General features: G+C 48.3%; 1 protein-coding gene across 4 annotated transcripts in view; it reads right to left on the reverse strand.

Moving 5' to 3' along the window:
- The window catches only part of RALGDS (ral guanine nucleotide dissociation stimulator), a 116,915-nt gene that overhangs the window by 27,477 nt on the left and 67,070 nt on the right, over positions 1-22,368 (reverse strand). Inside the window, exon 1 of one of the 4 annotated variants that reach the window (XM_006136831.4) lies at positions 17,447-18,146. The exons of 2 other annotated variants lie outside the window; for them this stretch is intronic. In XM_006136831.4, coding sequence (XP_006136893.2) covers positions 17,447-17,632 — 186 coding nt within the window. In that variant the 5' untranslated portion in view covers positions 17,633-18,146. Of the gene's footprint in view, positions 1-17,446; positions 18,147-22,368 lie in introns of those variants that run through there. One more of the 4 variants, XM_006136832.4, reaches the window with a different exon arrangement.

A 22,368-nucleotide genomic window follows, 5' to 3' on the forward strand; every position in this document is an offset into this window, starting at 1 on the left:
TTTGTTTTATGGTTAAAAGCATGTTCCACTGACCAGAGCTCTGCACTGCGATAGACCCGACTTCTGTTCCTGGCTTTGTCACTAGCCTGCTGCATGACTCTGGCAATTACTTTCCCCACTCTGTGCCTCAGTTTCCCTTCCCTTTGTCAATTTAGACCGGGAGTCTCTGGAGCATGGATTCTCTCTCCCCACAGCCGTGCAGAACTGCGCATCGTGGAGCCCCGATCCAGAGGGCAGGACGACAAGCAATGAAAAGATTATCCCATTTCTGACTACTACAGCATTTGGTGCTGGCCACTGTCAGAGACAGGACCCTGGACTAGACAATCCAGGCAATTCCCACATTCACACTGGTGGTGGGAAGCAACAACAAACACCTCTTTTGTTTTCTTCTGTCTCCCTCTCTCCCCATTTTGGCAGATGAGAACCCCATGGAACCAGCATCTGGTTTTCTAAGGGTGCAAGTTGCAAAGACTCAAGTGAGTCTGTGGTTGGGGATTAGGAACGAAACCACTTAGTTCCGGACACGAGGCATCGCAGGGTGACCAGATTCTCCACTGGTCTGGTTTCACTTTTAAGGGGTTTAAAAGCACACATGCACATACCCCCTTGTTGCACGTAAGCCCTTGCTCGCTGGATTTAGAGGGGCGCTCAGCAACTTCTGCTGGAATTGTGGGGGAGGGAGGAGGAAAGAGTGGGTCCAGAGCTTCTGACACTCAGTGCCTTTAAATGGAGCACACGGGGTAGGAAATGCATCCTTCTCCAGAGTGTGAAACACAGACACCAGGGCACTGGGTTTAATCCAGACTCTGTGTCCCCATGCAAAAGAATGCACAAGGGCCACTCATGTACGCAGACAGTGGCACCCAATGTGAAAAACTAAGCAGACAAGTTTCCCCAGGGCAGGACTTCAGATGACAGACAGACGTTCTGGGAAGAGTTCCTTTCCTAGGGTGACTAAATACGTAAGAAAACTGTTTGCCTGTTGCCCCCTCCACCCAAGCTCGGGGCAAAAAGCACCCAGCTAGTACAGCAATGTCAGCCTCGCTCTTGAGCTGTGTGTGTTTATTAAGGTAAGTATGTGTTTCCACAGACTACCGATAAGGCATGGCAACATACTGCTCACACAAAGGCAGGCTCACCAAGAAGGCACAAGGAAGAGAAACCAGAATGTCACAGTGGGTGGCAATTAGTACACAAAATAATAATCGGTGTCACTGCGTGGGATTAAACAGAGAGAGTGTTTGACAGTAAGTCACGCCACTTCCGAAGGATTCAAAATAGATCTGACCCCCAGCGCAGGGACACTGTGCAGGAGATGGAGAAAGACACGTCCACCTCTCAGAGGGGTAGCCGTGTTAGTCTGAATCTGCAAAAGTGGCGAGGAGTCCTGTGGCACCTTATAGACTAACTGAAGTGTTGGAGCATAAGCTTTCGTGGGCAAGCTTTCGTGGGCAAAGACCCACTTTGTCAGATGCATCTGACAAAGTGGGTCTTTGCCCACGAAAGCTTATGCTCCAACACTTCAGTTAGTCTATAAGGTGCCACAGGACTCCTCGCCACCTCCATCTCTGTACCTCTGTCGACACATTATTGTGACAGGTGCATCTGAAACGCAACAAGACCGTTACAACCGAGAGACGAATCAAGCCCATAATGATTTTTCTCTCTCTCCTAGGGTTTAGTTCTAGGGAGCCAGTACTTGACCCAGGGGTTTGGGGCACACACAAAACCTGCCCAGCAATTATTTGAAAATTAAAACAAAGCTACCTGCATTTTTGACGATCCCTTGATAGGCTAAAACTAGAACCACTTGTCTATCCTTAGTCCTGCTGCTAAACTAGGAAGCTTATCATTAAAACGGGAGCTAGGTAAAAACTAACCCTAGTATGGGGGAGTGTGGGGTAGGCATCAGGGGACTGAGCTTACAAGAAGTTTCAGTACGTTTTCCAATGCCTAAGTCTCTAAAACCAACTCTGATAGAGAATTAAAGATTCCGCATTTAACCTGGATGGAAAATCTCCACACTGAAAGCATGAGCTCAAAGGCTTGTCTTGTTCACCAGACATTGGTCCAATAAGAGAGATTACCTCACCCACCTTAACTTTTGAATATAAATAAATAATCACCACATCTGGTGAGTGTATTTTCAAGTTATGACAATGCAAACACCTGCCCAGGGCTTTGCTGGGCTACAAGTACTGTTTAAACACTTAGGGAAGACAGAGTGTTTGCCCCCAAAGAGTTGAAAAAGCGGAAAAGGATTTTTTCCTCTTTCAATAGATGAAAGAACCAGCTATGAAAGGAGGAGAGCTATTACTTTTGAAATCTGGAAGGATATGGTAACCATAAATAATCATGAGTAGTCCTGTGGCACCTTAGAAACTAGCAGAGGGGTAGCAGCTGTGTTAGTCTGTAACTTTAAAAACTCGGGATTACTCGCTGTTTTTGAAGTTATAGACAAATATGGCCACCCTGCTGAGACCCAGAAATAATCAGTTCAATTTACTAGCTACAGATAATACTTCCTTTGTTTAATAAACCCATTTGTTTTAAATATGAAACTTTTTTGGTAATGTTTTTCCTTTATGAATCCAGCACAGTTTAATTTAAAATAATTAAAACATGTCTTTTTGGATGAAAATTCAATGCACAACAGAGCTGAATGCAAAGTATGAAAAGCCTCATTCACCATTGCCTAACATCATAAAAAATGTAAAAGTCAAGAATCTGAAAAAGAAATCCCAAAGTTAAGCTATGTAATTGCTTAAATAAATGTGTACAGAAATAGTGTATCCTTCTGGTTAGCAAAAAACAGCGCCAAATTTAGTGCAAAGGTTATAATTAGTTGCAAATCAACATGTTTTAATGGTTACCAACCAATGAGAATCAACCTGTCTTTAGGGAAATAACTAAAGTACAAATGCAAAACATAATTTAAATGGATGCTTTAAATCAAGGTTTCCTGACTGTTGATTTAAATCATGATTAAAATTGGTGCTTTAAATTACTGTGATATATAAAAAAAAAGTCAGCCCACCCCTGGTTTCTAGCATCCTGTTTGAGCTCTTGGGACAGGAGTGGAATGAGGGGGGAGGGGGAGCTTTGCTCCTCACCTCTTGGGGGATTAATCCTCAGCCCTGTCCCCAGGGGCCAAGCCATTCTCCTCCTCCCTGTCCCATGCACCATTCTAGAGAAGCTGCTCAGTGCGGCTCCACTGCTCTGTAAATAGCTGCCTATTCAATAATCCATTGGCTTTAGCTTGTAACTCATCAGCTGGCTGCTGTTCCAACAGTTTAGCTGTGTGATTCCAATCTCACTTCTGTTCCCCCCCTCCCTATCCCCATGACTCCCCCTGGATGCCTTTCATGCAGACCTGGTTACTAAAGCAGCAATAAAGATCAAGTCAGTGCCTGGGACTGGCTTGGATCGAAGAAACAAGGATCCCCGTGGGAGCGTTCGCATCGCTTAGGCCTAGACGTTCGCTGCTGATGAAGAGTGGGCCACACCTGACCATACCTGTCCACCAACTGGCACTGGTTTACTTTAGACGGTGCAAGTACCCGCGGGGACACACTTATATCAGTTTAGCTTCAACCAGAGCAAACTCAAATATGAGCATCCACGCAGGCGTGTGCACCAGTTTAAACAGGATTAAATACAGATATTTATTAACCTGGTATAAACTCTCTGTGTAGGCAAGTCCTAAGAGTCAAGCACTCTGGCATTTTTAGATTCCTGGTGACCCCAGTGTCTCTTGTCCTTCATCAAATCACTTAGCAAAACATTTTCCACAAAGGCACCTATTAATTCTGGGTGCTTGACAGACACGCACAGAGGCGATGAGCAGAAACCAAGGCGTGCTGCAGGTTCCCAGACCTTTGCAAGTCAGGAGGTGTATAAATGAGGGGGCTTGTTTTGAAAAGTCAGCTGGAATCTTTCTGCCTCAGCTTCTTCCCCCTTTATAGCAAGGATGATGCCACAAGGCCCGAGATATTCAGATTCATTTGCTTTGCATCCTTGTCTGGATCAGCCATGGCACCTGCAAGATGTTACAGCAATGCAGTGGCTAGTGTAGGGTTATCCGAAAAGGAGATCCCCAGATAACCCCACAGCCAGTCTATGGCCTGAGTGCTCTGCAAGCTGTGAACTCCCATCTCACCTCTGCTCTGCATGGCACAGCAGGGCTAGTGTGCTCTGCTAACCAATTCAATGCTACTACTGTATTCATTAAGGCAGAGAGGGTATCATTGTACAGTCCAGCCAATCAAAAAAAATTCCCCTCTTTTTTTTTTTTGGTTGTTGTTGTTAGGGTGACCCAGTAAACAGCTGAAGCAGAGAAAATGCAGGAAAAGTCCATTGAATGGTGGCTGCAGCGGCCAGCGTGGGGCTCTTGTGAAAGGATGGGAGAAAGAAAACAAGGGCTTTTGTTACCCAGCCGCGCTCCCTACCCCCGACTCCGGACACAGCTGACTCACGACTCCTCTGTTTGTTACTGCTGGGATTTCTGGGCTGTGCGGCACCCTTCAATCACCCCCCCCCCCACACACACACAGCCTCCTGACTGCCCGAATTGCGTGACAGAGCCTGTCGCCTTTGGCTCCGCAGCTGTGAAACAGGGATGTGCCTGGCGATGTCGATTAGCTGGGGATTTTTCCTCTCGGATGGCTCCCGCCCAGCCCCCAGTCAGTTCTGCCACGGAGGGGAGGAGAGAACGGAGGAGAGGAGACAAGACGAGACCAAGCGCTTTTGTTTGGTAATCAGGAAGATCCCATGTTATTGGGCTTGCTGACATGGTGCCCACAGGCCGGGAGGTGCAATCAGGGAAGAGACCTGGGCCAACAAGCTCACACCTGGGAGCCCAACAGCAATAGCTGGTATTCAGGCGGCCTGACTTTCCCACAGGTGCTGAGCTACTGAAGATGATGGGAGCTGAAGGCTCCAGCACCGGGTCTGGCCCATGAAAGCTCATCATCTAATAAACCATCTTGTTAGTTTTTAAAGTGCTACATAGTCCTGTATTTTGTTTGAGAATCAAGTTACTCTCATTTAAGAGCCTAATCTGTGCACTGGGCAGCCTTACGTTCCAGCAACCAGGCCTGAACAGTCTGACCACGGTTCTTGCCCCACAAGGGCCCAGCTCTGCTTCTCTGTACTGCTGAGAGCAGTCCCAGCGAAACAGGCTCAGGACAATGTCAGGGCTTGAATGTTACCTGTATGCTCTGCTATTTGCCCCTCATTCCTGCTCTGCAATGTCAGCATTGCTCTTGTGGATGCACAGTCTGCAACACAGTACCGCCACCCCCCAGATAGGCTGATCATTTGGGAGGCACCGGCAAGAAATCCCCTGTAAGAGAGATTTAAATCAATATCCGAGGGCAGGGGTGGGGAACCTTTTTTGGGCCAGGGGCCACTGACCCACAGAAAAATCAGTCGTGGGCCACACGCAAATGAGAAGCAGAAAAAGCTCCCACACCGTGGCCCCTGACTGAGCAGGAGAAAGACACTCCCCACATTGCCCTCGCACACCAGAGACGGGGGGGCAGCCTAGTACATTTTGTGCACTTCAGTTCCCAGAGGAGCAGGGGGGGGGGGGGGTGAGGGGGGCTGGAGCACCAGCATGGGCTCCCTTATGCTGGGAGGGGGGCTAAGACTCGGGAGCCAGATCCAGGCAAGCCAAGGGTCGCATCCGGCCCCTGGGCCTGAGGTTCCCCACTATCTGTCCTAGAGTGAGGCAGCTTCTACCTGAGGGTCATTTCCCCTGCACAGAGCCAACACTTCTAAGGCCATGTCTACCTACCTACATTCAAGCCCTGACATTGTCCTGAGCCTGTTTCGCTGGGACTGCTCTCAGCAGTACACAGAAGCAGAGCTTGGCCCTTGTGGGGCAAGAACCCTGGTCAGACTGTTCAGGCCTGGTTGCTTGAATGTAAGGCTGCCGAGTGCACAGCAGCACATTACCGATATTAGGAACTGTCCCAGTCATGTTACCCAATTTTCTGGGCCATAGGAGCTGCAGGCATTTTGGTATTAAACACTGCTCATCCCTAGACACAACAATTTAACAAGCCCCAGCAGATACACACGAGAGGGCAAACTGATCTGCCACCCGGGGCTCGATTATTAGTGCTCGGTTCCCCTTTGCAAGGCCTCGTTCACCTGCTCCGGATTACCAGCTACTGGCAGCCACAGAGATTTGTCCCGTCCGTCTGAATTCCAAGCCACATTTCTGTTTAGCATGAGGTCTCTAGGGCAAGGGCTGCCGGAGAGGCCTCAGCAGCCCCCAGATGGAACAGCTGTCGGGATCCTTCCGCCATGGCCACGGGCACTGCATGAACTTTGGTGTGAGAGGCAGAGGTGACTAACACCCACAATGCTTTGGATTTCCTGGGGGAGCAGAAGGAAGAACCACAATGGACTGCCCCCTCTCGCTAGGCAGAGCTTTGTGGGGAGGTTCTGAACTCTCTAGCACCCCCATTGCTTTCTCTCCATCTGCATAGGACCAGGACCAGGCCAGGACTGAAGCATGGGGGCGGGAAGGGGGGGGGGGGGGGGTGTTGTGACAGCATTGATGGCCCAGATCCAAAATCCCAAGAAATTCCGACAGTTTGGAGAACTCAGACAACAGACATTGAGGGATCTGTCTGCAGCATGACCAAAGCTTCCAAAGATCCCGCTAGCAGACAGGGATCTGAATCAGTACACACCAGAGCCTGACATGTTCAAATCAGGGGGAGGAGAGGGGTGTAATTTGAATTCCAGAGACAGGACTGTATGCTGAGAAACACTAAGAAACAGGTGCTTAGTTATGTCACACCACCAACAGCAAACCAGAGCAAAGCCTGAGTCACTTTAGATGCTCATAAGAGCGAGAGAGAGACAATGCCTACAGTAAGCTAAGCTGCACTGTGGTGACCAGGACACCAATAACAAAATAATGTCAAGAGAAAACAGCTAGCCAGCCTCAGAGCTGTTGGTGAGCAACCGGCAACAGTGCAGCACCATCCCCACAGAGGCTCCAGCCAAGGGATTTAAACACCAGAGGAAAGCAAAAAGTTTAACCAACATGTCCACTTTCAGAAGAGGGGCTGAATAAAGACAAGCAGAAGGAAAGTGCTGTCATTTGACTACAGCAAACCAAACAACAGCTTTTCCCTGCCCTGCTTTCAAGTGACGCCTCCGGGAGCTACATGGAGAGAGCATTTTCCGAAAGATCAATTCAATCCTGGCCTGACTCACAATAATAGCTACATCCTGCTAATCCTCCACATGCTCATTTCCCATTGACTTCCTATGGAATTTGGTATATTAAACCAGACCCTACAAGAGAGAGGGGCCAAAGGCAGAACCATTTACCCAGGCCTCTTAGCTTTATGAGGTTCAGATAAACCTAGAACTGAATCGCCCCAAATTACCGGCCTGAGCTGAAAGACTCAGAGATGGATCCAAGTTCTCTCAAAGTTCCAGGGGGTTCGGAATCAGGATTTTGTTTTGGCTCCATCAAAATACTGATTTGTCCAGCTTCACTAAGAGACAGAATTTGTGTGCATGCACACATGTTCCTTAAGGTTAGCTCAGGTTAAAAACAAACAAACCACCAAACAAACAAAAATGTATTAAACTGAAAGCAGCAAGCTCAAGAAGGCATGCAGAGCTGCCTCTCCGGTTTCGTGTCACTATGGAAACATGTTCACTGTAAAGAGAGGGGAAATCTCAGTGGTTTTGCTCTGTCATATAGAAAGACATTCTGTATTACAGGCAGGGAACACTTAAAAAAACCCAGATTTCCACACAGGCATTCTGCTCAGCTGCTATTTGTTAAAATGTGGCCAATGGAGAGAAAAGCAACTCTAAAAATAACACCACAGCATTCCAGATTAAGTCTCCACAAATGACCCTCCTATTAAATCTGCTTCATTTGCAAGTCGACAATTTTTTCTTCTGTCCCCTACTCCCCCAAATGCCGGCACTGAAAGTTCAGCCTTGGTGATTGGAAATTTCAGCTGTGTTTTTCTGACTTCTTACAGTTGCATCAACATCGAGGCCTGAAAAAAATCCAAGTTCAGCTGGGCAGCTGCATCCACAGTACACGATTCAGAAAACTGCCCCGGAGCCAGAGTGAGCATCCAAAAAGGCCATTTCCCTCTGGACAGTCACATTTCTGAGATGAATCCAGTCAAAAGACCTGCTGAGTAATAAAAACAGCTAAACCATTGTGGTTTAGCTAAGCAAGACAAACATGCATTACACATTCAGCTCAAAGCCAACATTCAGCTGTTACATTACTGCTGCTCCTCAGGTATGTTTGGTACTTACTCAATGTAAAATAACTGGCCTATTAAAACCAAAACAAACTGCAGCCCTGGGAAACACGTGCACTTCGTTGGTTCATTAATTAGCATTTGCATAGCATGTCACCGGCTCTTTCTTTTCCTTTCATGCTATGTGCCATTGCCAAGTTGTAGTTATTTCCTCATACTGCAGTAGCAGCTGAAGGCTACAGTCCCATTGTGCTAGGTACTGCACGGACCCACAACAAAGGCCATCCCTGCACCAGGGAGCTAACAATCTCTTACCAGCCTTGCCCAGTTCATTAACCTGGAACATAAGAACAGCCATACTGGGTCAGACCAAAGGTCCATCTAGCCCAATATCCTATCTGCCAACAGTGGCCAATACCAGATTCCCCAGAGGGAAGGAACACAACAAGTAATCCTCATGTGATTCTTCTAATGTCACCCATTTTCAGACAAACAGAGGCTAGGAAAACCATTCCTACCCATCCTGGTTAATAGCCACTGATGGGCCTAACCTCCATGAATCTATCTAGCTCTTTTTTGAACCCTGTGAAAGTCCTAGCCTTCACCACATCCTCTGGCAAAGAGTTCCACAGGTTGACTGTGTGCTGAGTGAAGAAAGACTTCCTTTTGAACCTGCTGCCTATTAATTTCATGTAGTGACCCCCTACTTCTTATATTGTGGGAATATATATTGTGGAAGAGCTCTCTTCTTTCCAATCTCTAAGGCAGGCATGTCCAAAGTCCGGCCCGCAGGCCAATTGCGGCCCGTGTTTCGGTTTAATACGGCCCCACAGGTAATTTGGCAATATCTATCTTTTATGGCCCCCAACGAATCCATATGTATTGAGATGAATACATTGTAAAATCTCAGTTAATGTCAGTTGGTCTAAATCAGTTATAAATATATTTGGACACAACATGTATACTTGGTGTTATGTCCCTGTTCATATTTTTTTAACTTAAAAGTTGACAGACAACCTTTATTACCAATAATATGTAATGTACTTTACAATGTTCCTGACATATATTTCAGCTTCCTGGATTTTTTTTTCATCTGGGCTTCAGATAGGAAAGGCAGAGTGATTTAACACCTGTTTAGATTTGTCATCCATGTGACGAAATGAAAAGTATGCCGTTTGCAATAAACTTTGCATAAAATAGTTAATTTGCATTTAATTTTAATGGTTCAAAGAATGTCAGGCAAAATGGTCGGCCCTCACGCATGTTCACTTCATCAAATCTGGCCCTCTTTGAAAAAAGTTTGGACACCCCTGCTCTAAGGCATAATGAAGCCACGGCAGGTCAGCATGGGAAGTGAAGCCTGAACCTTTTTAGATCTGCCTGGAACAGAACAGAACACCTTTGTACATCAGCACTCTATTGAAGTCAGTGGGGCGGTTTGCATATTTATTTCTGCTAACTGCATATACAGAAACTAGTTATTAAAAGAGCTAGACATACAGATCACCCACCAGCTATCCCCAGAGACATACCCTTTCCTAACTAGGGGCGGGGAGGATAACATTTAAACACACAATTTAGCTTTGATGCTTTGCACTTGGTTTTCACTTCCCCATATCTCCCTACCCAGACTGAGCTGAACTCATCAGGGCAGAGGACTGGCTGGGACAGTGCCACAGACCCAGCTGGTGTTACTGCTTTCTTTTGCTATCTCTCTCTCTCTCTCTCTCACTTTCTCCAATTGCCTTCGGAGCAATGTCCAACTGTATCTTTATTGCTCAGAGAGCCCAACCTAGTGCATGGCGGGGAGGGCATGGGTTGCACAGGCACATGGCAACAAGGATTTAACAACAGTTTCTGGAAGCTGCCACGTGAGATGCTAACGAGGTTGTAATTTCAATTGTTCTGAACAGTGTTTCTAGACTTGGCCTGCCTGTTGTCCTGTGTTTGCAGACAGCTTGAGAGAACAGTTCAAAAATGTGAACTACTTGCACCCCCCCCCCCCCCACTTGCTGCTTCTATATCAGAGGCAGCAAGGGGGGGGGCCAGGAGCGGGGGAGGGAGGGGGGAGAGGCACTGGCTTAAAAGCATCATCTCTGCCGTGGGAGAGGGGGCGATAACAGAAGATACAGAGGTGCAGCGTCGCTACCTTTTAAATGTAGTAAGAGCCACCTGGCTCTTACTACAGTTATAAGGCAGAGTCACAGTACTCTGGACCTGACACAAGCCAAGACTGAAACAGTCCCAGCTGGCACTGGGTCCCGGACTTACACCTACTCCTCCTACATTTAAACTGAAGAGCTACAGAAGCCCCTTGTCGACTAATCAGGTACTCGATACAAAATCTATCAAATACACGATTAGTCATTTACTTGATACTTAACACCCTTAGAACCTTCCACCACCCACACAGAAAAGCCTCTGACCCAGGTTTGAAGGTGCGTTCAGCCGGTTTACTCAGTTGGGAGAACGGGTCAGAGCCAAGTTCAGCACTAACCTATCCACTTTGCAAGAAGGATGGGAGGAAAAACATATGTCTACACTTGCACTTGATGGACAACACTTTTGCTGTTCATGTGTGCTTAAAACCCTGCCGCCCCACGAACAAAGTTTTGCTGCAGCAAGTGAAAGTGTGAACTTGGGATGTTAAAACCTGTTTAGTACAGTAACCGAGTACTCGCTACAAATCTTAGCAGTTACGTGGCTCTGCTTAGCTTTATATACTGCAGAGCCTACAGCGAAACCTCCCCGGAAGTAGAGCTACCAGCACCTGCTCACCTGGCTCCTGGAGAGGAGCAGGCGGCTTTGCTGCCCTGCCACTGTGAAGCCGCTTCCCTGGGAGCCAGCTGAGTTTAACCGCCGCCATTACCCGATAAGCAATCGGCTTATTGATTAAACTTGAACATCCCTAGCGCGAATGTTGCTTTGGCAGGAGCGCTGATTTTTAACGACAAGGAGCCTAAAAGCTGCCTAGCATAGACCATCACCAAAGTCACTCAAGTGCTAAAGCTCGAATCCCATAATGCCCCATGTGAAGGACAGAGAAATTCACCCTCAACTGAGTGGGAAACCATTCTAGAGTGTATCAACACAAAGAACCATGAGATACAGACACCTGAGGCAAGTGTAGAACTAGTGAGGACACAGGAACAAGAGAAGGGATTTGCAGGGGGAATGCTCACATCTGGATTGGGCAGACCAGGTACCAGTCACCCAGATTAACTGTGCTGTGAAGACAACAGCCTGAGGGGCTTGGTGCAAAACCTACTGAGGACAATGAGAATCTTTCCACTGATTTCAAAGGGCTTTGAATGGCCCCCCCCTTCCCCCAAGAGAAGTGTGAAGTGCATCCATCCAGCTCAATAGGATGTTAGCCCTGAGTTGCTAACTTGGGCAGTTTAAGAAGCAGGGCCAGTTTATTTCACCCCCTGACCGTTTCAGCAGGATTGTGGACACAGTTTCAATAGAACACTTGCCTTTTGCAATATAACCCTGAATGTATTCTCCAGATAACCAACATCAAGGCTATTTGGGAGATGTTGACGGGTGCCGGTGGGGACGCTCATGCAGTGCACTGAATCTTACATGGCGAGGAGAACGGCTCTCTGGGACCGCTTGGGTAAATGGCACAGAGACTCTCATACAATATTTTCAATTACGGTAGTTTTTACGTAGACTGCAAATGAACTGAACTGTAAGCTCACTGGGGCAGGAAGATTCTCTTTGGGGCTATACACATTTATAACACCGGATAAACAATTTCACTCATTGACGGGATGCATCCTGGGTCCAGTTATCCCTCTGAGCACAGTCTCCTGTGCTCCCTTTGCAGGTGCCATTATAGAGACGAGAAGCTCAAAGTCCCCCACAGACTGAGCACAGCCTGGAATTCCACCACCCAGAAAGTGAAGTCACGGGGAAAACGTCCCCCCCGCCCCTTTTCCCTGTGCAGCCAGCATTGTATCCAAATCCCATTCCTTAGCAACAATTCCCCCCTCCCCTTGCGCGTCCATAGGAGATGCAGAAACATTTGAGAGCTGCCACAGCCCTACAGTGCTGCAAAACCACATTCCTTGTATTTATTTATACAGCGGCCTGAAAAGAGCCGCCCCGGGCAGCTCCAATTGTGACGGCGCTGGAGAAAGTTGAGATGCGGAGGATGCTGGGCCTTTAAACATGGTCTGGAGGGACCTAAATAAGCTCCCAACCACTGTTTCAATTATCCGTCCCAGGGGGAGGGGGAGACATGCAGTGACTGGCAATTAGTGGAAGTGCCAGAAAGGAGGGCCTCTCTACAGGCAGGTCATTTCAATGAAGGCCCAGCTGAAACGTAATGGAGGAATGTACCATTCGCTGGCACTCCAGGCCTCGCCGCCAGCGGGTTACAATCAAAGCTCCCAGGCCTCTCAAAGGGAGGGCCAAGCTTCCCAACACACAATGGTACCAAACCCGCACAAGCAGCCCTGTGGTAACCCACTGAGAAATCTCTCAGTGAGCAGATCCTGTTCCATCCCAGAACAGTAAACAGCCAATACTACTTTGCCCTTTTCCTCTCTCTTTCACTGAGGTTTAATCTCAAGGATCCTGTGGTAATACCCTGAGCAAGAGAAAGGAGCAAAGGAGACTCCGGTTAGCACCAATGGCTTTTGGATTAGGCCCTCAGCACCTAAGTGACTGGCTCAAATCTAACACTCTGGTGCTAATGACAGGCAGTTGTGAAATGAATCTGACAGCATCCAGGTCCTTGGAATCGCCAATATCACTGGAACTACTCAGTCCCCTTGCTGGTAATCTAACCAGGCTGAACACCCACAACTCCCTCCTAACAAATGTTCCTTCTAAGTTTTTCCATTTATGTGCAGAACGAATTTTGTTATGTGCAGCAATGCATGTGCAGATGTGCAACACCGGTAGAAACACATGCCACTGGCTGTGGGTGCTCTGCCAATCAGCTGGGAGGCACCAGAATCTCTCCTGGGTAGTTGGCCAAGCGCTCAGCTTACAGGAAACACTGTTCCTAACCCTTCGCAGGAGTTAGGATCATGATGGTGGGGAAGCCTGAACTATCTCTGCCCGTGGATGGTTCGCAGGCTACTCAGAGCTGCCAATCCAGCACTAACTCCCCTTACGCCTCAAGTAGATCGGAGCTCTACAGAAACCTGAGACAGCCATCTCCAGGTAACACAATCCTTATATAAACATACTTAGAAGCCTCTCCCCCATCCTACTTTAATGGGATCAAACAAAAAATCTGGCCAGCCTAGCTCTGTGTTCTTCTGCAGGTGCTAGCGCGCGTACACACACACACACACACACACACCCACACACACACCCACACCCACACACACACACACCCCCGCCCCGCCCGGGAGCCAGGTTGCACCTTTTGGTAGGGTGCCAGCAGGTAGAGATCCTCATCCAGGAAATGCCAGTGATGATTGCCCTATGAACTGTAGGAGACTACCACACTCAGAGGAGAGCCCTTTGCGGGCAGGTTCTCTGCTCCTGCAACCTAGCATGAGTAGTATCCTTCCTGACATGGGAATCTATCTATTGACTTTGATTTTTATCTGCTTAGGTTTAAGTACCCATTCTCCAGATACTTAATGATGCGCTGTCTCCCACTCTCCTTCCTCTCCCCCCCCACCTTCCCCTTTCCTATTTATTTCGAGTGTTCACATCTTAAACTCATAACTCCAGTCATCTGAAGACGTGGGCTGTGCCCACGAAAGCTCATGATACCAGCTACATGTTTTGTTAGTCTATAAAGTGCTACTAGACCATTTGTTGTTTTTCTCTGTAACAGACTAACTCGGCTACCCCCTGAAGCTTCCCCACAACGTAAGGGGATGCAGTCTGTGAGTCTGACAGCATCTGAATGGAGGCATCAGGATGATGCCTTGGAAATAGCACAAGCTCCATAGGCATCAGCAGGAGATCAGCTGAGGCCACGAGGAGGAGAATATGCACTTAACCTCATGGACAGCTTTTCACGAATCCCTGTCACGAGCACTGATCCCATGTTGGATTTTGAATCTGTAGAAAGCAGTGCAACTCCACTGAAGTCAATGAAGCTGTGCACACTGCATAGAAAAGGATTGCATCAGGGATGCATAAAAGCCTAGTCTGGAAAACAAAGTGCTTTTTTATATTAACACATAGGCACTGGTTTAACCGTTTGCCATTCTCCAGTTGTTTTGTCACAACAAAACACTGAACTACAAATAGGCTCTTAAACGATACAATCACAGTAACAACGCTGTCCAAGCATGGTCCTTCTGACAAGTATCAGTGTTAGCCTGAATCTGCAAATACAATGAGAAGTCCTGTGGCACTTTATAGACTAACAGATTAATTGGAGCATAAGCGTTCGTGGGCAAAGACCTACTTTGTTGGGTCCTTCTGAAGTGCTCACAGCCATTTTCTAATTCATTTCACAACACCCATCTTAGTGGTGTATTCCCCATGTTGTAAATGGGGAAACTGAGGCACAGAGAGGGGAAGTGACTTGTCAGTTCCCACACAGGGAGGGGGTGGCAGAGTCAGAATAGAACTCAAGAATCCTAATGGCTTGTCTATTGGCTCTAACCACTAGACGCCTCTTTCCTCCAATCAACAAAAAGGAGAAGCACGGAGAAGCCCCAGAAAGACAACCCAGCAGTCCTTCAAATATTTTATTGAGGGCGGTGAGGGGGGCAGCAATCACACCAAATATCCAAGCAGGGGCCTCTGTCTATGTTTTTGCCATAAGACTGCCAGCAGGGGGTGATGCAAGTCAGCTCTGTTCCTACACAACACGGCCAATCTCCCCTTCTCAGATCCCACTGGAAGTCCTGGGGTCCTGCCAAACTTCTGAACCCAGAGACCTGGGCCAGAGTGTACGGGGGCTTCAGTACGCGCAACAACTTTTCCACCACAAGAAGTGCCATGAGTAGAATGGCGTCCCTCCCCACCCCCATATCCTTGCGCTGAATGCTCTCCCAGCCAAGAGCCAGGCCCCACGAGCGAGCGCAGGGGGATCTACAAGGCTGGACTTCCTGCCAGACATAACAAGAAGCAGATGATGTGCTCTAAACAATGTCGCTACGCCCACCCCCGAGAGAGGAGAAGGGGGAGGGAAGAAAACAGACTCAATGGTGATTTTTTTTTTTTTTTTTTTACAGAGTTGATGGGGACGATCCCTGGAGTACCTGCCATGGGGTGAGAGGACCAGACAAACCAGGTGTGGGATGACACAATCAATACCACAAGAATCCTCTTTCCTATCTGGGATTTTGAGAGATCAGGGCTCTACATGGGCTCCACTTGGGCAGGGACATGTGTAAGGAAGTTGCCTCTACCACCGAGCCTGGCTGTTAATCACAGTGCTATCTATTCTGCCCTGTAACTCACTTAAATCTTGTCTTCCCTCCCTTCCTAGCTACTTACACAGTGACCCCAGAGGTTTTAGTGGTGACCCTCTCTCCAGCAAGACAGATCCAGGACTGGATAAGCATGGTGGCTGTAAGTCCTAATGGAAATGGATCTTGTTCTGGTTTAAACCTCTTCTTCACCTCGGGAGCACAGGTGCATGCTTTAACTTCCTCTATCCAACCAATGGACAGAACCAGACAAAACGAACGAGCCAGCTGTGAAACGCAGCATTAGTTATCCAGGGATGGGTGGAAGTTTCCTGAACACATACACCACCTTGCACCAAAGTCACTATCCTAGCAGGTGAAGGGCACAATGCTCTTTTTGACCCAGAGAACTGAGAAGCAGTAGATGGGTATAGACCTGGCTTGCTGAGACATACCAAGAGATGCTTTGTGGGTCTCCAACATTGACCTGAGCACCTCATGTTCCCTTACTTATGCTATGCTGGGCTATGCAATCTCCCTTCCCTGAACTGCTCATTCGATTAGGGTTCCCCACGTTTTCCCAACTCCTTGCTGGCAAAAAGCAGGCTGCTTTGTGTGCCACTCATCCCCCTAGAAGGACAGCCGCAATTCCAACCAGCAAACCCGTGATCTGAAGCCAGCAAGAGCCACAGAGGGCCAGTGCGTCCTAGAAAGATCCAGGGTCGTGCCTTAGACTTAGAGTATGGCTGTTTTTCATCCTCCATTGAGTGTCTTACAAGCCAATCCCCACAGCGGGGGAGGATATTGCTTGGGTCCTTTTTTTGCAACTTGGGCAGGCCCGAAGCCTTCACAGGCAGCTAGAGTCTGAGCAGACGGTACAGCAAGCCTCCAGCAGGATGCCAGACTCTCAAATAAAATATTTAAAAGGCCCTGGTTCTAGCTCTCTGCTCCCTTCTGCTAGCTGCATCAGATGGCGCGCATCTCTCTGCTTTCTCCTAATAGATATTCCAGCTTGGCAGCAAGCCTGCCAGAAAGATAATGGCATAAGAGGGGAGTAAAGAGATCACAGAGGGCAGCTATTTACCATTCTGACATAAAAGCAAAAAGAACTGCCAGAATATTTTCGACTGTGCTCCTCTCCTTCCGGAGCAGCCTGCACCATATGCTTCAGTTTCCCGGTCCATGCCAGGGCTCAGCTTCTGGGCATCAGATGCACAACATAAACCAGCATCAGAAACCTGTTGGGCAGAGACCGTACAAACTCCTACCACCTGCAAACCAGCCTGGGGGACCCTATGCTGAGAAAAGGCAGCATGCCCATGCCCCGTGGTTACAGTGAGTAAAATGACACCACACACTCAATGATCACCTGCAACATAAATCAGCTAAGACCCCCCCTTCCTCCCAGTGTTTTAGCCATATGTCAACAACCCAAAAGCACCAAATCCAAGGGGAATCTGACCTCCATAAAGAGGGGGTCGCTTAGAGAAGAATGAAACACGAAGCCTGCACACAAATTGTGGGGCAGGGGCTCACACTGTCCAAACCAGCCTAATCAAGAGGCAGGCGGGCCACAGCCCCACCACCATGTGCTTTCGAACAGACCCCGAAATCTTTTGATTGACTTACAATTACTGGGGGGCCGAGGGGGGTTGTTTTTATTGTGTCTGGCCCTTGGCTATACCTTGCCCAGCACATTTGGACCTTGGCAAAGCGATGCCCGCTCTAGACTCAGCGGCTCCGCCAGACAGCTCCGCTGAGACCCAGCAGCTCACTGCACCAGTGATGTTCACCCACCCACGCACCCTGAGGCTCGCCCGGGGCCAGGTTCCGGCGCCGCCTCACCTCCAGCGGCGGCAGGTCGGGGTCGAGCTGGGTGAAGCTGTGCAGCACCACGGGGCTGCTGCTCTCGCCGGCCACCTCCAGCCTCACGCCGTCCCAGAGGCTCCTCGTCCGCCGCGAGCTCTCGAACATGTTCTCCGGGCTGCCCGCCTCGGCATGGCGCCGCTCCGCCCGCGCTCGGTTCACCATGGGAAGGCGCCGGGACGCGAGCCCCCCATGCGGACCCGGCGCGGCGCGGCTCTGCCTCGCTCCCCAGCCGCCGCGGCGTCCGCGCTCCTGGCTGCGCGCAGCGGGTTTGTCAAGCCCCGGGCAGCCCGCTCCCACCCACGCCGGGGAGCCGCGCTGCTGCGCCGGGAGCCGGCAAAGCCAGGCGCTGGACTGGCAGGGGAAGGGCAGCCGGAGCCGCGCTGACACTCCGGCAGGGGGCGGGGAAGGGAGGCGAGAGCTACACAGCGCCACGCCGGGGAGGTGGAGCGCGCGGCTCTCCAAAGCGCCGCTGTCAGGATCTCGCCCTCCCGGCTGCGGCACCCTCGGAAGCAGGGCCCTGGAGGGAGTCAGGCCCTTCCATGGGAGAGCTCGGCTCCCTGCGAAACCTGGCGGCAGCTCTTGAAAACCAGCCCCTCCAGCGGCAGGGAGCTCGAAATGGCAGAAACACACAGCCGCCTGCGCACAGCCAGAGGCAGGGCTGGTCTGCAACAGAAAAGCGCCCCCCTCGCCCCCGTCACTCAATTTATTTCAGTCCCAGAGGGGGCAGCCCTGCTAGTCTGTCTGTCAAAACAAGGAGGAGTCCTGTGGCATCTTAGAGACGAACCAAACTTGGGTTGGTAAAAACCACTTCGATGCCTGACCGTGATTTTTAGCCACAAAAGTGTATGTTCAGATACAGCTGTTAGTCTTTAAGGCTTCACAAGACTCTTCCTTGTTTAATCTATTTAAAATCAATCTAGTCCCAGCCGTACCAATCAGATAGATTCAGCCCCCCCCTCCCCCCCCCCCATGCCTGGCTGAAGCTGATTTAATTTAGGTTGGTAAATTATCAAATCAAATCAAGAAAACCAAGAAGATAAACTCCATAGAGCGGGGATTGTCTGTTGTCCATGTGCTTGTACAGGACCTAGCACAAGGAGGGTGGTGGTCTGCACCACCCAAGCTGAATAATAATAATAATTCTGTTTCTGAATACGCCTAAGTTTGATTTAGTTACATCACTGCCAGCTTTGTGCTACAGACGAGACTGCAGAGAGATTAACCCTTAGACAGCACCTTGTATGTTCAAAACACTGAATAGTCACATCTCTCCCTATAGTCCCTGCTTTGACCCGTGAAACTCCCATCTCTTTGCTGAAAAAGCTCCTGTCCCAAAGGGCTGGCTGGGCTTGGTCCCCATTCTGGGCATTGCAACCTGGTCCCTGGTGCCCAGGGTTTCAGTGCTGCGTAGGGAGCTGGGCACAGCCAGGCCCACAGGACAGCTGCTGAGAGGTGAATCCAGGACAGACCCACTGGGGCAGCGGATGACACACACACACACACGCCTTCCACCCCCAGGGGCCAAACATGTCCCACTTTGGCCACTGGAAATGCTGGGAGGCATACAATCTAACTACACACAGCTGCCCACCTATGAAGCAGGTCTTGGTCAGTACCATCATGTTCAGAAGAGGAAGGTGAGATACAAGGAGCTGAAGTAAATAGCCCAAGACCTCCCAGCAAACTAGTAACAGGACTGGGGCTTGCTTGGATCCTGCATGGCCATTCCTAGGGTCCCCCCTGCGCGCAGAAGGCCTGAGATCAAGGAGCTAAAGTGAAGACTCCCATGTAAAGGGGTTTACAGCAGAGCTGAATTTGGCTCAGTACAAGATTCACAGTGCCTGAGCCGGGAGGGGGTTGGAGCCTTCAAACAAGGGACGCTGAATCCACATATTGTAACTATTATAAGTACAAAGGGAACCAGGAAAAACAGTTCATTAGCTGTCACGGCTGCTAAAAGGTGCAATCCTGCAAACATGGAATTCTAATCCCAAATGGACTTTCATGTCTCAGTTTTCTGAACAGCTGAAAGAATATTAAACTCTCTGTGTATTAAAACCTCACAACTATATTCACTACAAGAACATCATGATGCATTCAATGCATCCCGCTGCATTTTTAGATGAGCACATCTGCAGTTGGAAGTTTCAGCCAGGATGATGGGTAAAGAAAGGGTTAAGAAAGCCAAGACTAAAGGGATAATGATTCAACTTATAAGTTAACAGCCCCCTGTGCTAAGTGAGAGTAATCCACGCTATTGTCCCACTCTATCTGCAGACTCAAAAGGGACAATGGTGTATCAGTTGACACTCTGAAAGATGTTCAGCCCAGACACTGGAGAGCTAGAAATTTTTCCTTGTTTTCTTCCAATGTAGGAACTTCAACAAAGCAGAGTTTGCAGGAAACCAGCAGAGAACCTGAATCTACAATCAGTACACTTTTCCTCCTTTCTGTTTTTGAACAAAATCCTGCCAACATCTGGAAGCTATAAATAGGAGCACATGGGGAGATGAATAGGGGCACTCCTTTGAAACTGGCTGATTGGGTATTTTTATAGGGACTCAGCAAAAAAAAAAAAAAAAAAAAAAAAAAAGATTTTGTTTAACACGTAGAAAGTATACTGTACTTCCTAAATAGTGAGAGTTGGCAATCCATGTGTGTGACTGCTAAATTTGTCCATGGCTCTAACTGCCCTTCACCCTCAAAGGGTTCCCTGATAAATAGCCTGTGTGCAGTATGCCTCACTCAGTCTTGACTCTTTCTTCCTTTCTTCCCTCGCACCTCCATGAGGGGGAGGGGACTCTAGGTTATTCAGCAAGTTCCCTTATGCTGGGAATATTCTTGTTAGGGAGATCCTCTCTTTGGCTCTAAGGTTGCTCTGGCAACAAAGACCTGGAACTCTAGTTTCTGTTCTTGGCTCATTGTGCGACCTTGGTCAAGTCACTTAACCCTTTCCGTGACTCAGTTTCCCCATCTTTAAAACAGAGCTAAAAACACTCTCATTGAACAGGGCGGCAGAAAAGCTAACTTTCAAAGGTCTGTCAGGTGCTTGGACAGTATTGTGAGACATGCTGGCATCATGAGATGGAATAAATGTGGCACTTTGCTTAGCGCTCACTGCATTTGGAGTCACAACTTAATTATACAAGGAAACACACATCATTTTACTTTGGTTGCACAGCACTAGGTTGTGGACACAGCTACTGCTGCTCACTGGTGGCGGTTTAATTATGTTGATGGGACAGTTCTCTCCCGTCGGCATAGAAGAGCTATATGAGAGCTCTTACAGCTGTGCAGCTGAATTGTACAGATGTGCTGCGATAAACTCTCTAGTGCAGACACCCTTAGGCTACATATAGACAGTGGGGCTATTTTGGGATCCCAGAAGTATCCCAAAACAGCTATTCCGCATCTTTAAAACATGCCCATTATTTCAAAATATTTGGCACAAGGGTTAAGGAACTTATTGGAATAGCACTTTATTTAAAAATTTGGCGCTGTGTAGAAATAAGCTATTTCCAAACTACCTCGAAATAAGCGATGCAATTCGCATAATGCAAATTGCATCGCTTATTTCGAGGAAAGGGTGCTGTGTAGACACACCCTTAGTTCTTTGGGGCAGAAACTGCCATTTTGATCTGTGTTTGTACAGCATCTAGCACATAATCACTTTCTGTTAGTAGATCCCTGCCCTACGCACCAGCCTCCAATTCAACTGTGTCTGACCTTTACTAAAATATGCAGCGCCATTAGATGACTAATTTTTGCTGGTCCCTTGGTTGGCCACTAAATACAGTTTCCCTAGAATAATACTAATGATAATGGGTAATAAATAATACATGACAGGAAATAAACTACAAACTATAAACTTTAAAAATAGCTGGACGGTTTCCTCTCTGTTCTCCTAGGATCTTTCTGGGCCTGAAAAGCAAAACACTCAAACTACACTCACTAGCCACATCACAGAACAGTTTCTCAGTTCTGCCATCCCCAAGCCTTCAACAGTCATGAACTAGCCCTTCCAAAATCATGAGATTATTCAAATGTTTCATGATTTTTAAACCAGTCAAGGGTTCTTTCCTTCCTACTTTTGACCGTGTAAGTTGCACTCACATCATATTTTCAATTCTTTCTCTGTAACTATGAGGGCTAGAAATGTACATCTTAAAAAAAAAGTGAGGTTTTCATATGACTTCAGGAGCTGGTGCTTTAGGGAAAACATCAAACATGACACTTGTGCTAAAATGGCAAGGCGGGTTTCTCCTCATCCCCTGCAAAAAGTTTTACAGAATGTTGAGTGCTTTGTGCTCCCACTGACATCCTTCTGTGCTAAAGCTCCTATTAACTAACATGGGACTAGAATTAAGCCAATGAGTAGGAATGGAACAGGATAAAAAAATCTCTCCTTTTATTCCCTCTCTAATCAGTGCTGGAACCAAGTTATGGTCTCCTGTCAATAGGCTTAGTTTCAACTCTTCCTCTTGTCCAACTGGGTAATACAATAAAATGTATTGTACATGTGTACGCCATCTCTCTTTGTAGCTGTGGCTGTGTGTAACAGCTCTCCTCCTCCTCTCTCGCTTTCACTTGCTATCAGTTTCTATTTTCCCTTCCTGCCTGCCTTGTGCCTTTGCTTTTCCCTTTGGTTATTAGTCCCTCCATCCCTCCCCCCTTCCTGCCACTGTCCTCCCCTTTCTCTGCTAATTTATCCCCCCAAATCTGCGCCCCACCATACCATCACACCTTACACAAACACACACAGGCACACACACACACAAGCGCACGCGCACGCATTCCCTGCACCTCTCTCTACTTCCTCTAATACTCCCAGTTCTTATTCCACCTCACACAGTCTGTCTTTAACTTCAGGTTTCTGCATTTCCTTTCTCCTGTAGTAT

Source organism: Pelodiscus sinensis, chromosome 22 (genome assembly GCF_049634645.1).
Source record: "Pelodiscus sinensis isolate JC-2024 chromosome 22, ASM4963464v1, whole genome shotgun sequence".
Taxonomy (NCBI): domain Eukaryota; kingdom Metazoa; phylum Chordata; order Testudines; family Trionychidae; genus Pelodiscus; species Pelodiscus sinensis.